This window comes from Micrasema longulum, unplaced genomic scaffold, assembly GCF_059751315.1.
Source record: "Micrasema longulum isolate JH-2025_06_02 unplaced genomic scaffold, ASM5975131v1 h1tg000244l, whole genome shotgun sequence".
NCBI classification, from domain to species: domain Eukaryota; kingdom Metazoa; phylum Arthropoda; class Insecta; order Trichoptera; family Brachycentridae; genus Micrasema; species Micrasema longulum.
This window is the reverse complement of record NW_028277449.1, coordinates 493,192-509,945: the sequence shown is the minus strand read 5'-3', so window position 1 is coordinate 509,945 and position 16,754 is coordinate 493,192. Positions and strand designations below refer to the sequence as shown.

General features: G+C 33.7%; 1 protein-coding gene across 1 annotated transcript in view; it reads left to right on the top strand.

The window, feature by feature from the left end:
* The window catches only part of LOC148283366 (facilitated trehalose transporter Tret1-like), a 78,703-nt gene extending 63,607 nt beyond the window's left edge, over positions 1-15,096 (top strand). Inside the window, exons 4-5 of the mRNA XM_088223648.1 lie at positions 12,317-12,504; positions 13,965-15,096. Coding sequence (XP_088079774.1) covers positions 12,317-12,504; positions 13,965-14,999 — 1,223 coding nt within the window. The 3' untranslated portion in view covers positions 15,000-15,096. The remainder of the gene's footprint in view (positions 1-12,316; positions 12,505-13,964) is intronic.
* Positions 15,097-16,754: the final 1,658 nt, after the last annotated feature.

The following is a 16,754-nucleotide window of genomic DNA, read 5'->3' as shown; positions in this document are numbered from 1 at the left end:
CGTATGTATGGACTTGGAAAAACAGGGATGAAAGTAGGCGGAATGCTGTCGAAATACGATCTATCAGGCGAATGTGTGGTAAAACTATAATAATGTTTGGATAATTTATATAGCGCCATTTTTGTGAAAATCACCTCAAGGGCGCTATACAATAAATAAATATCCCAGCACGTCTTGCAGCTACAGAGCGCATGGACGGTTAGGATTCTAGTTCCTCGTCTCCAATTATGATATATAACAATTATGATTATGAAAAAGCTTCAATTAAATTAATTTAACAATAGAATCACTATGTAAAGCGCCCTTGAGGTATTTTATTACGAATATGGCGCTTTATAAGTTATCCATAATAATAATAATAATATATAGGAGCTAAATAACAGCACGTCTTGCAGCTACAAAGCTTATGGACAAAAATAAATCTAGCCCCTATTTACATTTTTATTTTTAAAAAGAATATTTGACAATGAAGTTTAGAGTTTAAGTGATATTTTAAAAAACGAAATAAAAAGAAAATTTATAAAAATAGAAGTTAGATAACAACAAGTCTTGCAGCTACTAAGCGCATAGACGGTTGAAATTCTAGAACATATTTACTAAATTTACTACTATGTACGATAGATGCACAAATGTTGAGATCTGTACATTATGTAAGGCTGAGGTAAGCACTATCGACAAAATCAAGAAAGGAGCTCTACGTTGGTTTGGACATGTAGAGCGGATGGACAGCTAAAAAAAAATACAATGCGAATGTTGATGGACGCAGAAATAGATGAATACCGAGAAAAACATAGCATGACAAAATCCAACAAATACTTTAAGATGGACATGTCAAAAGTTGAAATAATTGGCGCGCGAGCATAAGAAGATGTACGAATGTAGAGGATGCGAGATCTGTATGCAAAGATATAGTGATGTTACGTTCTATCCTCTCTATCTACCCTGCTGAAAAACGGCGTGATGTTTTGTTTGTTTGTTTTGTTTGTCAAGGCGTATCTTCATACCAAGTTAATAAGTAAGGCCCATTGAATTAGCCTAAAACATCCGATTTAAAATGTTACTCGTCAAAAATCCAAGACAAAATCCAACAAATACTTTAAGACTACAACCACAGCAAAATAAAATATTGAAGCTAATATATGACCTCTTTTATCTAACACCAACTAAAGAAATGCGTAAATAATCTTTAAAAAAACTAAACAATTAAATGTAAAACAACTTTTTCCACTAGAATCTTTAAAATTTAATTAAAAGTTAGCCACTGATATTATTGTAGAAAAAGAAATAAAATTTGAAAAAAATTGTTATGAACATGGTCATCATACAAGAATATTAGAACAATACCACATACAACATTCCAAAACAAGACAAGGACAATCGAGATTAATGAATCAGGGACTAAAATTATACAATAAACTACCAGACAAAACTAAACAAAAGACTTAGGACAAATAAAAATAATAATAATAATAACTATGGATAACCTATATAGCGGCATTTTCGTAATATAATAACTCAAGGGCGCTTTACAGAGTGATTCAATAAAGATTTAAATTTAATTTTAACTTTTAACTTTTTAATTTAAGAAAAATAATGTACTTTTTCATACTACTTTTCCACCACATGCTAAGAATTTATTCAAATGATTGAGAGAACAAGTGGGTTTTAAGTTTCTTCCCAAACATCACTTCACTCTCACAGTTTCCGATTTCTGCTGGGAGAGCATTCCATGCCGTAGAGCCTGCGACCGCAAATGCACATTCGCCGAATTTGCGTAGAGGTATAATAACTTTTCCTTTCGACGTAGATATAGCTGATCTAAGCGTAAGACGTCTGTCAGCTAGTTCATCTTTACAAACTTTTCAAAAGGCGTAAAAAAAATAATTATCGACAGAGTATAAATAAAAAGTGAAATATTATTTTTGTAAAATGAATGTAATAATCCGTAAGGGTTAATAAATCAATTAAAAAAAAAATGCATGTGCGATCTTTCACCTGGCACAGTTTTTTGATTGGTTGTTTTGCCGTTAGATTTCGGATTGGATCAAAATGTGTTGATTACATTATGACATACAAAAGCTGTCACGCTACGAACAAATTGTTAAATAAATAATGACGGCACGCACCCAGTTTTACACGTGTCGTTTTCACTAGAAATTACGCTTGTACTATCTAATTAGCAGTCTATAGAAATTTACAAAAACGTTGTTTGCGTGTAATTATTTGGTATATTATATATGTAGATAAACTATATTATGTGTATACATGATGTAAATGGGAATTTATTACTACGAAAACTTTATACGTGTAGTAGTAAGTGTTGTACAGACACAAGGGCTCTAACACACCTTCATTTCCTGATCAAATTTCTTATTATGAGTTAAGGTTTGGATTAATTTTTATTTCAGTGATTACTTGGCTCCCCAAACACTAGATTCTGACATCGTGCTTTTGCCAGTGTCGGCCCCTCTGCCTGGAACCAATTACCTTCAAACTTGCGAATCATCGACAGTCCCAGTCAGTTCAGATCCCAAACAAAATCTCACTTCTCTAGACTATCATACCCTCAAATTCAAATCAGAAAATAAACCGTGTCACTTTTACTTAATTAAAATGTAAGTTTACGTATACAATTGGAAAGCGCCCTTGAGGTGATTTTTTGAAAAAATGACGGTATATAAATCAGTCAAATATTATTAGTATTATTATTAACTCACGAAGAAAACTAGTGACGTCACGCGCGGAGTAATTAAAAATTACAAAACTTCATTGTCGGTTAGTAAACAGGAAATCTTCAACAACCCTCTTATCATTGGTTGATTCATATGAACAAGTGACATTGTTCAAAGTACTTCGTTTTTATCTAAATATTTTTGAATTTTTTTTTTGTACATTTTCAAGAAACTTTATCATCATCATCATTCCCTTTCCGCATGGTGCATAGGGCACTGCTTTGGGACTCCAACCGCAGCGAATCTTGATCATTTTGATAATCACTCTTACGCCTCAGGTGCCAGTCCAGGGACTATGAAATATTCAAGTGAAAAAACGCCTGTTTAAATAAATATTTCATGTCAACCATGACGGGAATCGAACCCGAGATCTCTTGGATGGTAGGTAAACGCGCTGACCACTACACCACAAGGCAGACAAGAAACTTAGTTGTAAAATTTATTGCTCTAAGTTTTACCGGGCGTAAGAAAACATTTTTGTATACAATTTCCCGTAGGGCTGAAGTTCTTCATTATTAGTATAAGGGCTAGTGAGATTCTGTCCTTGGATAGTATCTATGTTATCCCATATGTGATGGGTAAGCCGCATGGAAACCAAACTTTGTTAAATCATACAAATTACAAATGCGTTCGTTCGTTTATTTATAAGACCTATCTTAAAAGTAAACAGACGTTATTTAGCTGCGCATGTGATGTGGCCCAAAATCTGAACCCAGTCGGCATGGTGCCGGCCATTCATAACATGCGTACTACCTACAATCGAATGGAATTACAAGACGAATCAGTCCGAGAGGTCTATAACAATTATATGTCAAAAACAAGAAACGAAAAAAAGAGGATTGTATTCATAAGTTCGCGTTAGTTATTTTATAGTTTTGTACATCCCAATGAACAAAATGACTCGCCTACAATCTGTATTGAATGCCGCAGCGAGACTTATTTTCGGAATCTCTAAGTTCAGTCATATCACTCCACTACTTCGGGAACTACACTGGCTACGTTTTCCACAGGGGGTCGAATACAAACTCTGTTGGCTTATGTCGAATACAAACTCTGCTCCGGAATATCTAAGGGAACTATGCATTCCAGATGAACAGCTGACAGGCGTCTCACGCTTAGATCAGCTACGTCTACGGCGAGAGGAAAAGTTATTATGCCTCTACGCAAACAGCGCACTAAATAAAATGAACGCGCATTTGCGGTCGCAGGCCCTATGGCATGGAATACTCTCCCAGCAGAGGTGCGAGGCTGTGAAAGTGAAGTGATTTTTCGGAAAAAACTTAAAAAACACACATGTTCTGTAAATCCGTAGCGTGTGACTACAAAATAAATTGTTTTAATTAAATTACAAATTTAAAAGCTTCAATTAAATATATTTATTCATAAAATCACGATGTAAAGCCCCCTTGGGGTATTATATTACGAAAATGGCGCTATATAAGTTATCCATAATAATCTTTCTTCTTCTTGGCTTCTTTCCCCCTCCGGCAACTACACGTGGACCGAACCATCTAGAAATTTAGCAAAAACATGTGTTTGCACATGTGCGATACTGCGACAGTGACTAGTGACTACGAAAGCTACCCTTCGGATATTGTTATCTGTTATGTTATCCATAGTGTTGAAGTGCTTTATCTGTTTACTTTTTAGCACGAACACTTTACAAATTTATTATTAAGCTCAATGTTTGTTTTAGTAAATTTATTGATAATTTTAAGTAGCCAGAATTTCACTCGTCCATGCATTTTGTAGCTGCAAGACAATTAGTAATCTAGCTTCAATAGGTAAATGTTATCAACGATGAAATATCCAAATTTAGTCAATCAGGTCTAGAATTCCAACCGTCCATGCGCTCAGTAGCTGCAAGGGTTGTTGTTATCTAACTTATTTATAAATTTGTTTTTTATTAATTTTTTTTAAATATCACTAAGTCTCTAAACTTTATTGTCAAATAAAAAATGTAAATAGGGGCTAGATTTCTTATTGTCTATGCGCTCTGTAGCTGCAAGACGTGCTGTAATCTAGCTCCTATATATCATAATTGGAGACGTGGAACAAGAATCCCAGCCGTACATGCGCTCTAGCCGCAAGACGTGGTGGGATATTTATTTATTGTACAGCTCCTTTGAGGTGATTTTCACAGAAATGGCGCTTTATAAATTATCCAAACATTATTATTATTATTACAAGTTTATCTGTTTATTTAAAAATTATGTCATAAATGTGACAAAAAGATAATTCTGTATTATCCTTAGGTATTGAAAATGGTCCAGTCTGTTTTGGAAAGTTGAATAATAATTGAATTGAAGAATTGAAAAAAGCTTAACAAAAACGGCGCCAGATAAATTATCCAAATATCCAAATATAATGGAATCTTTCGTTTTATCTACTCTTCTGTAGTTCTGGTTAGTGCGCAAACGTTCTGCGCATGACTAAGATGATTTGAACACGCGCACATCAATGGAACTTTCTCAGAATATGATTGGTCCCACTCGACCCATAACAGTAGGTACTAGCGTTACTACCACTTAAGATTCTACAGTAGTGACGCACTTTTACCAGAATAAGCAATAACCGTTCCAAACCATATATTCGATTATTTACAGGTTTAACAAAACGTCGGCCTCGTGGTGTTATGATCAGAGCGTTTGCCTAATAATAATAATAATGTTTGGATAATTTATATAGCGCCATTTTTGTGAAAATCACCTCAAGGGCGCTGTACAATAAATAAATATCCCAACACGTCTTGCTGCTACAGAGCGCATGGACGGTTGGGATTCTAGTTCCTCGTCTCCAATTATGATATATTATAATTATGATATATATGAGGTAGATAACAAAACGTCTTGCAGCGACATTTAGAAATCTAGCCCCTATTTATATTTTTATTTTCAATTGAATAAAGTTTAGAGTTTAAGTGATATTTTAAAAACGAAATAAAAAGCAAAAAAGCCTACCACGTAAAAGGTCTCGGGCTCGATTCCCGACATGGTTGATATTTTTAATTTTTTTTTTATTAAATTGAAAACATATTATACATAATTATATACAATATTCCCAAGGAGTTTTAAAAAAAACTCATTTAGGGACATACAGATAACAATATTTATTTAAAGACGTTTTTATATTTTAAACAATAATATTATTTACAAAAGCAGAAAAATTCAAATTATGATAAAATATATTTATTATAATATATTATAATAAAATTAAAATATTTATTTAAATTTTTTTTTTGTGAAAATCACCTCAAGGGCGCTGTACAATAAATAAATATCCCACCACGTCTTGCGGCTACAGAGCGCATTTACGGTTGGGATTCTAGTACCTCGTCTCCAATTAAAGTATAATAGAATTATGATATATAGGAGCTAGATTACAGCACGTCTTATAGCTACAAAGCACATGGACAATACGAAATCTAGCCCCTATTTATATATTTTTATTTTATTTTATTTGACAATGATGTTAAGAGTTTATGTGATATTTTAAAAAACAAAATAAAAACAAATTTATAAAAATTAATGTAAGATTACAACAAGTCTTGCAGCTGCTGAGCGCATGGACGGTTGGAATTCAAGACCCCTTTTACTAAGTTTAAATATTTGACAGTTGATAACATTTAACTATTGAATCAAGATTACTTATCGTCTTGCAGCTACAAAGTGCACGGACGAGTGAAATTCTAGCAACTTAAAATTATCAATAAATTTGTAAAGTGTTCCCACTAGAATATTTCATAGTCCTAGGACTGGTACCTGGAGCGTAAGACTGATCATCTTACCTTCATGTAACAAAAATGATCAATATACGCTACGGTTGGTGTACCGATGCAGCGCCCTATGCACCATTAGGTGCGTAAAGGGAAATGATGATGATAACAAAAAATCGTTAGAATTTTAACTAAATGTTATTAAATATTTTACTTCACTTAACGACTTTTCTTTGTCTACCGTTTCTTCATCAGGACACTAAACCAACATGAAACCAATATGCAAAACCCACTTTACCCCTTCTGCATAGTTTTTCTACAAAAATATGAACATTATGATCAATAATTTTTTTAAATATGTTTTTTTTTGTATTTTGATTCTAAAACATTTAAGTTTGTAAGTGAAAATTCTTGATGGATGTTCTCTGTAATTTATTATATAAATAAAAGACGAGTGATACTTTTTATAATGATGATTTTGATAATGAAAATTTTGATAATGATCCGTAAGATAAAAGTAACTTTATTTAATTTACTTTCAAATAACTTTGAATTATCTATTCTTACCTCTAGATATTAGATATTTTATTTTATTGGGAAATCAACAGTTCTACATACATATTTTTAGTAAACAAACAGATATAGTGTATAAACTCAGAACTAATAACAGATTTCCACATAGTATACAAAGTTAGTAAAGAAAGTATATTACATATCAAATAAATACATACAATTTATACATATAAAAATGTTATTTTTATGTACTCAATAATCAAAGATTTTTTAAATATTTATTTTAAGAATATTAAGTTACTGTAAATTGGACGGGATAAGGACAAACATGCTTGAAGAGAGGATAAGGAGGGGAGGGGAGATGTACATATTTATTATTATAATGTCTACTAAGTTACATAATACATTTTTAGTGTAAATTTTAAATCTGACAGAGTGATGTTTGTGTAATCTATATTTTTAAATTTTGTATTGTACATTGAAAAAGTCCTACGAAAAAAAACATTTTTAACATACGATGTTTTACTTATTGGTACATGAAACAGGTGGTACTGTCTACAAATCCTGGCTGGCACATGTATTGTTATTAAACCAAGCAGCTCTGTACAGTCAACCATCCCTGTCGTAATTTTGTAAAGCAGTAGTTGGTCCGCACACACTCTGCGGTATGGTAGAGAAATGATTCCATGGAAGGTGGAGGCAGTGAGAGTAGATACATAAGAAATACCGGTTTTGTATTTAAGGTACTTTATAAATTTGTGTTGAATATTTTCTATTCTACTTATATATATGGCATACTGGGGATTCCATATCTGAGAGGCGTATTCCAAATGGCTTCTGAAAAATGTATAATATAATGAAATAAGGGCCTTTGGATTATCAAAGTGTTTACTCATTCGAATTATGAAACCTAACATGCTCAATGCTTTAGAGGTAATTTTATTGATATGCGATTCAAAAAGTAGTTTTGAGTCTAAAACAATCCCAAGATCTTTAATTTCGTGCTTTCTCATTAGTACATTATTGTTTAGTTTGTAATCAAAATTAAGAATTTTTCTCTGTTTTGTATAAATACATTGAACTCCTTAACTCTTAAAAGACTGTGGTAAATAATCCCTTTGCGCGCGGTGATGTAACGTCGTGTTACCACTAGTAAAAGACGCAATATTCATAAATTCAGACATTAAAAAAAATTAAAAACATGGAGACATACTGCTTAATAATTCCTTTTCCATAATTTATGCAAATAAACATATAATTTGACCCTGTTATAGCAAAATAAATCAAAAATCACTAATACGCCGCTTATGTTAAGCGCGTGCGTCCCCAATCATTGTCATCAACTGACTGAAGACTAAATGTGTTTTAGACGACACCCGCAGCAGAACAGCGTCTTTGTCTTCCTTGTTTTGACTTATATCTTAGTGCTCTCTTTTGTATAGGGTATCTGTATAGATGTGTCGCTGAATTAGCGGACATTTATTCTTCGCGTAGCAAGGATAATTATTTTTCGTATCAACATTTTGCAAAGTTATAAAAATTTTACTTTCCAAATTGGGTGTAAAAATGTCCATTTGAAGATTTCAAAAAATACGAATTCATCATTTTAAAAGATAAGAGAGATTTATCAAGTCTTGTGTCCTATGTCAACTAGTGTGACATCACAGCCACACAAGAGTTAATAAAGATACCAGTCTCGAAGATGTCGCAAAAGCGATAAAACCGGTCAGTGGATATTCAAAATTTGTGGATTAAAGTATCACTCGTCTTTTATTTGTAAAATATATTTTCATTATATTTTTTATTTTTCGGTTATCATTCGTAACTCAATGTAAGCATCACTAAAGTCTAAAATAGGCACCTAATCTTACAGCAGACACGAGAAATTAATGGCTACCCGACCGATAGTTAAATATATTAATAATCTTTAGTGCCTAAATTAACAAACATACTTCACTTTTACTGATGGAACCGAAATGTGATACGGAAATGTCTTATTTCTGTTTTAGACTTAATGTAATAAAATATGGAGTATGGCATAAGCTTTTTAACCGTGAAGAAGCTACTTTTCTTTATTCTCTACAGCTATGTTATTAGTTTTTTATTGCTTAGTTCTTGGCATGAACACTTGACAAACTTACTACTATGCTCTATTTTTTATAAATTTATTGATATCATTCTAACTTTGCTAAAATTCCACTCGTCCATGCGCTTTGTAGCTGCACGATGATTGGTTATCTAGCTTTCATATACCAACTTAAAAATACCTAAATTTTATAAATGGGGTCTAGAATTCCAATCGTCTATGCGCTCAGTAGCTGCAAGACGTTTTGTAATCTTACTCATTTTTATTATTCATATTCATATTATTTTTTATTTTTTTTAGTATCATTAATATACTAAATTTATTTGTCAATTTTTAAAATGTGTAAATGGGGGCTAAATTTCTAACTGTCTATGCGCTCTGTAGCTGCAAGACGTCCTGTAATCTAGCTCCTATCTGTTATAATTTTTTATTGATCTTAATTGAAAACGAGGAACTAGAATCCCAACCGTCCATGCGCTCTGTAGCTGCAAGACGTACTGGGATATTTATTAATTGTACAGCGCCCTTGAGGTGATTTTCACAAAAATGGCGCTACATAAATTATCCAACTATATATGGACAATGAGATTATGAGTATTATTCAATTAAAATCTATAACGTACCTCCACTGTCTATTAAAACAATTAGTAACCAGAAAATATTAAAAAGGGCTATAATAAAATGGATAGTGGAGTTAGATAGAAGTAAAATGGATTGTTTCATTCGCTCAAACCAATATTGAATCAACTGCTCCTCAAGTGTATAGCTTATGTTAGGTTTTTGTTCTTTCATTGTTCGTTTTCTAATATAAATAATATAGATGTACATAAATGAATTATAAACATAAATACGTTATGTTTAAAAATGTCTGAACATTCTGTTAATTATCTCTGTTTATTGAGTTAGTCTTCTTTGTTTATTCTCAAATTTAAAAATATTACAATATTTGAGTTTGTCTAAATGTTCGTAGACAAAAGACTGGATTTCACCCCCTCGGGAGTCATTAAGATTAACAAATTACAACAGGGATGGAGAATACCTTAAATAAGGGAATATGGAAATCTTAATCCCTGTTGTAATTTGTAAAAATATTATTTGTAAAAATATTGTTGAAAAGTATATTTTTAAGTGTCTTTGGCACGTGAAATCCCAGTGAGGTCACATAATTTTTCCACACCACAACATCCCGACCAATTGAGAAAAAAATATTTCTTGGGTTTTTTCTTGCAACTGGCGGGAATCGAACCCGCGACGCCAGTTTAGATGTCTAACCAACTGTGCCACGGCCATATGAATATGAATATGTTTTCATAAAGCTCGGGTTTCCTAGGACAGCGGTGCCCGTATTTTAACGGCCGTAGTGAACATTAATGCGGTTGACAGCCGTCGTAACGGTGACTAGAGAGTGGTTTCCTATAAAAATGGTGTTGATAACACCGTTAAAAAATAAAACCACTTTCTAGTCACCACTACGACGGCTGTCCACCGCATCACCGTTCACTACGGCCGTTAAGATACGGGCACCGCTGTCCTAGGAAACCCTAGCTTAAGAGAGTGGTGCTGTCATCAAGGCACCGTCATATGGCGGTGAATGACGTCATTAAAACGTTGTCTGTACAAACCGATGGCCCTAATTTAGTAGTTGCAATATTGTGTAAAAATCTTAACCGGTCTGACACCATTTGTCTCTGGAAACCTCCTAGAGCTTTAAGCAGACGGAGCGGGTCCTAGAGCAAAGTCAGCATGCGGTCCTCTTTGAGTTAGTCTGCTATTTAGTTTCGTAAGTTTTCAACAGACAGAACATTCAGACAACAACAACAAAGACTGACAAGAGTCCAGTTCAGACAATCAATCCAAGTACCCGAGCATATATATTTTTAAGGGATTTAACATTCACGGTAGGCCCTTTATTTCAGGCCGAGAAGAGGTGATGTCGAGAAATCGGCCATTTTGGAGAGTATCATTTTTATGTTTCTAATGGATATCTCCGACAACGTCGATATACTGTTTTACCTCCCGGGTTCCATATCCAACCAGCCTCTGGTTATGCCGATAGGAAAGGCAGTCAAACAGCTAAACATAAGCAATTTAGAAATCAAAAGCTTTTGACATTATTTATTTAACTATTGCAAATAATTACAACAGAGATGAAGAAGATTTTAGGGAAGGGAATTATTATTATTATTATGGATAACTTATATAGCGCAATTTTTGTAATATAATACCTCAAGGGTGCTTAACATAGAGATTCTATAGATAAATGAATTAAATTGAAGCTTTTTATATATATAAATATTTTTATTTTTTTTATTTTGTTGTCATATGCTACGGATTTATTCAAATAATTTAGAGAATAAGTGGGCTTTAAGTTTTTTCCAAAACATCACTTCACTTTCACAGCCTCGCACCTCTTCTGGAAGAGCATTCCATGCCATAGGGCATGCGACCGCAAATGGGCGTTCACTGAATGTAGTGCGCTGTTTGCGTAGAGGTAAAATAAGTTTTTCTCTCGCCGTAGAAGTGGCTGATCTAAGCGTAATACGCCTGTCAGCTAGTTCATCTGGAATGCATAGTTCCCTTAGATATTCCGGAGCAGAGTTGTGCGGGGATTTATACATAAACCAACAGAGTTTGTATTTGACCCTCTGTGGAAAACGTAGCCAGTGTAATTCCCGAAGTAGTGAAGTGATATGTGAAATTAGAGATTCCGAAAACAAGTCTCGCTGCAGCATTCAATACAGACTGTAGGCGAGTTTTGTTTATTGGTAGACCTGCATAGATACCATTACAATAATCGACTCTAGACACTACAAACGTATTTATCTAGTAGAAGTCTAGGCATCCACCGGGCCTATGGCCTGTCATTCGCTGGTTTAAGTGGCCACTTTACAAACAGTGCAACATTCAACATTCTTCCTTCATTTGAACATCTATATCCCTTTGTTTCTTACATTTGTTGACGTTTGCAAAGTCAAAGAGATGAAACCTTTATTGTTGCGGGTGAGAATCATATGATCCCACATACTAGGCAACGCCTGAAAATATGTTGTTGATAAATCCACCTGGTCCAAGAAAAAGTACAAACATTGAAAAATATTTCCAGGCGTTTCCCAGCATGTGGGTGAAATAATTAAATCATATGAATCTCACCCGTCCCACAAAAATCCCTCCTATTTTTTTTCTTATTCACTCACAAATGAATCAACAATTCGTACGAATCAGGTCCCAGTAGAGGAACTGAACCTAATATTTATTGTTGTATACTTCCAGGGGCTCTGTTTGGTGGTGCTTTGGGGGGGGCGGCCATGCGCCACGGCCGACGTAGGGCGCTGCTGGTCATCTCCCTTCCCCTGTCCATGTGCTGGCTTCTGACGATGTGCGCTGACTCCGTGAAGATGCTGTTTGCCACGTCGCTGGTAGCTGGCTTCTTATGTGCCATTTTGTCCATGGTGTCACAGGTATACCCCACTACAGATTTGTACCATTCAAACCAACTGCGACGCTATCTAACTACACTAACAATTTGGGGTTTGTCTAAACCTCTCCCCGACGGGATTAACATCAAGTAATGTTTTTTTATTCAATAGAGATAAAGCACTTTATAATACTGAAGTCAAGGTATTTATTTCAAGGTGATATTAATGTAGTAGCAGTAAATTTCGACATGAATTGATGTAAATTTTCAACATTTTCGAAGCATTTTCGAGATGGGTATATGGAAGTCTAAGCATTTACCGGGCTTATGATGAAATCAGGCGAGAGTGTAAATCTGAGTCCAGTATAATTGATAAGATTAAAAAAGGGTCTCTGAGATGGTTTGGTCTCGTAAAACGAATGGACGACGAACGAATGGTAAAACAAGTATATATGGCGAAAATGAACGGTAACGTGAGACGAGAACGACCAAGGAAGACGTGGCATGATCAGATGAACCAAAATCTTAAGTCTGGTCATGTCAAAAGCAGACAGAACCGAAGGGCATGTATGACAAGATGAATGAATGTGGAATAAGCTAGGAATGTATGCCAGGATGGACGTGTGTGGCGGTCCATTCTCTCTGCCTACCCCTACAGAGAAATGGCGTTATGGTAGTAGTAGTATGATCTATCATAGGTAGGTTCAAGTGGATCAAATTTAGATCGAAATAACTTTCTAGAGAGGAAATCCAACCTGTCTACAGACGTTTGGTTATACTCAAAATATTTTTGAATTGATATATTTCAGAGAAGAAAATATTGGTGGCTAAAAAGCATAAACCTATAATTATTCTTAATGTTTGACCACAAAATTAATGTTTTAAATATTATTAATACTATAATTATTCATTTAAATATTTTATGCAGATAATAATCTAGTAAACGATCGATGTTTCCAATTGAATTGAAGGGTGTTCCCTTCAATTAATTTACCAGTTTAGTACGCTATGTACCCTTAAGATTTGATAGGGGATGATATATTATGACAAAGAACTAAACAATTTGGTAATATATCCAAAATAAAACAAGTTTAGAAATCCACAAACATAAAATAGCAATTATTTTTAGTATATAAGGAAACTTTGTAAATATTTAAGTTAGTTTGTTTGAAAATGTCCTAACAAGACGAAACGCGTCACAATATACCCTTTGTATATCTTATAAAAAATAAAGTAGAATTATAATCCAATAAACTTGTTTAATTTTGGATACATTACCAAATTAAATATGGAATTCTACCAATTGTCTGCATACACAATAAATAAGAACTAAACAATTCGATTTATATTATGCATGTAATATCTTAATCTACTATTTAGAAATTATGTTACATCTTATAATAATTACAATTACCAATTGTAAGGCTATCTTGAAAGTTTCATAATGAAAATGGCACCGTATGAATAGTCCCACGTTATCATTGTTCAATCTCTTTGTTTCAGGTTTATATCAGCGAAATAGCTGGCCCTGACGTCAGAGGTTGCCTGTCATCCCTTTTGAAGATCCTTAACCAGATCGGTATTATGATAAGCTTTACCGCTGGGGCATATCTAGACTGGCAACAATTGGCCTTGGTGGTGGCTTGCGCTCCGATCGCTCTATTCCTCTCCATCATCTATCTGCCAGAAACGCCCAGCTTTCTGCTGCTGAGGGGGAAAGACGAAGATGCTGCAAAGTCCCTTCAGTGGTTGCGAGGACCACAAGCAGACGTGAGACAAGAACTAGCTACAATAAGGACAAATATCTTAGCGAGCAAGAGAATATCAGACACAAGACAGTATTTTAGTAAGAGCATGTTCTCATCGAGGTTAACTGGCCCTGTGCTGATAACTTGCGGATTGATGCTTTTTCAAAGATTCAGCGGCGCTCACGCATTTAGTTTCTACGCCGTGTCTGTCTTCAGAAGAACATTCGGAGGAATAAGTCCCCATTCGGGAGCAATCGCTATGAGTGCCGTCCAGATTTTGGCTTCTTGCGTTTCTGGGCTATTGATAGACACGGTCGGTCGGTTACCATTATTGATTTCAAGTGGTGTGCTTATGTCGTTAGCTCTGGCGTGCTTCGGGTCTTACATATATTACGAAGAAGTTTATAGACATACTTTGATAACCGCCACGTCAAGCTTGCACGGGGAATACGATTGGGTACCTTTAACATGCGTTCTCGTTTTTACGATCGCATTTAGTCTAGGTATTAGTCCAATATCTTGGCTCTTGATTGGAGAGTTGTTTCCGCTTGAATTCAGAAGTCTTGGGAGTGCTTTAGCTACCACTTTTAGTTATCTCTGTGCATTTGTGAGTGTTAAAACCTTCGTCGACTTTCAAGAAGCCTTGGGTCTTTACGGAGCATTCTGGCTGTATAGTGGTGTTTCCATTTGTGGTCTGTGTTTTGTGGTTGTTTTTGTCCCAGAAACGAAGGGAAGAGAAATGGATGAAATGGATCCAAAATACATTGAATCTGTTTGTATCAACAGATAACTGATAATTGAAAATATAATAAAATTTATTTAATTTTATGGATTTATTCTGAAGTGGCCACTCATACTTAATCTGTAAAAAGTGCTGTAACATAAAATATCAATTGTTATTATTTACCATTAGTATTAATTAATTATATTTACTAAAAATGATGACTGATTTAGCTATCAAAATTATAACTATGTTAACTAACAAATTAAATACAAAAGGTCGTATTTTTAATGGAAAAATTTGCACTTTTGTAGCAATTTATTTATGTAATTTTATGTGCCTTTAATATATTATATTCCATGTTAAACTAATATTTTTTTATAAATAAAATTGAGGTTATATACTTATTTTTAATATTAAAAAAAAATAATTATGAAGGCATTTGGACTGTATACTAAATTATAAAGTTGAGTTTAACTTAACTAATATAATTTTATGACATGAAATTAAACTCTGTTAAAAGAAAGCTAACAATTATCATGAACTTTTCATGTTACTAAAATAAACTATGAATTATTAAAATGGATTGCTTATACTTAGGTAGGATCAAAATATGTTATTGTTTTGCTGGGATTTAATTGATACATCTCGTGCAGGTGACACTCATAGTAATCATTTAGAATATTATAAGTTTGAGATATGGCTAGTATAGAAATAACGGGTCTATTTATAATACGTCAGTGCCACAATATTAAGATGTTAAGAGGTTGTCTTCGAAAAATCTTATTTACAGATCTGGAATATTTTTTAAGCGTTTTTTTCTTAAGAATAAGGCTGCTGTTGATTTTCTTTTAAGATGGTGTAAAACTTTTTAAATGTCAAGACATTCTTTTCATTCATCCACCAAGGTGGTGAAAAGACACCTAATATATATTACAACAGAGATGAAGAACATTCTAGGGAAGATAATAATTGGAGTCTAGGCATCTACAGGGCTTATGACCTGTCATTGGCTGGTTTATTGGTGGTTTACCATGAAGAAGTATAAAAATTAAAAAATTACAATTTTCAAGCGTTTTTTTTATATTATTTTTTTTTTTGTATTTATTTACACCTTTTATCAAAAATACAATTTGACGTTCACTTTGCCCAGCTAACAAGGGTACATACTCCGTTCCAAGCTAGGCAATTACATTCTTATATATGATAACAGTTAACAAATTAATAGAGAGCACAGACTAATATAATACAAACTTACTCGTATACACATTTTGATACATATACATACACAGATACTCATATTTACACATATATATTATATATATATACACACTTATATACACATGTTCATACAGACACACGTACATACACCGTTGCCTAGTATGTAGGTGAAATAATTCAATTAGATGAATCTCACCCGCGTAAATAAAGGTTTTAGCTATTTAACTTCACAAACATCAACAGATAAAAGAATTGAAGGAATATAGATGTTCAAATATGGGCAGAAGGTAAATGTTACACAGTATGGAAAGTGGCCACTTAAAGCAGCCAATGACAGGTCATAAGCCCTGTAGATGCCTAGACTTCTATATTACCGTCTCTAAAATGTTTTTCATCTCTGTTGTGATATGTTAAACATAGTTAATATAAACATATTGATATAATATTATCCCTAGATAAAAAACGATTAGTTACTCATTTATTATTAAATCAACTTTAATCTGTTAAATCTGTAAATAATATGTATAAATAATCTGTTAAATTCTGAGTAAATTTTAATTTAACGTTCTTCTGTACAAAAAATCAACCATGTCAATGTGACCT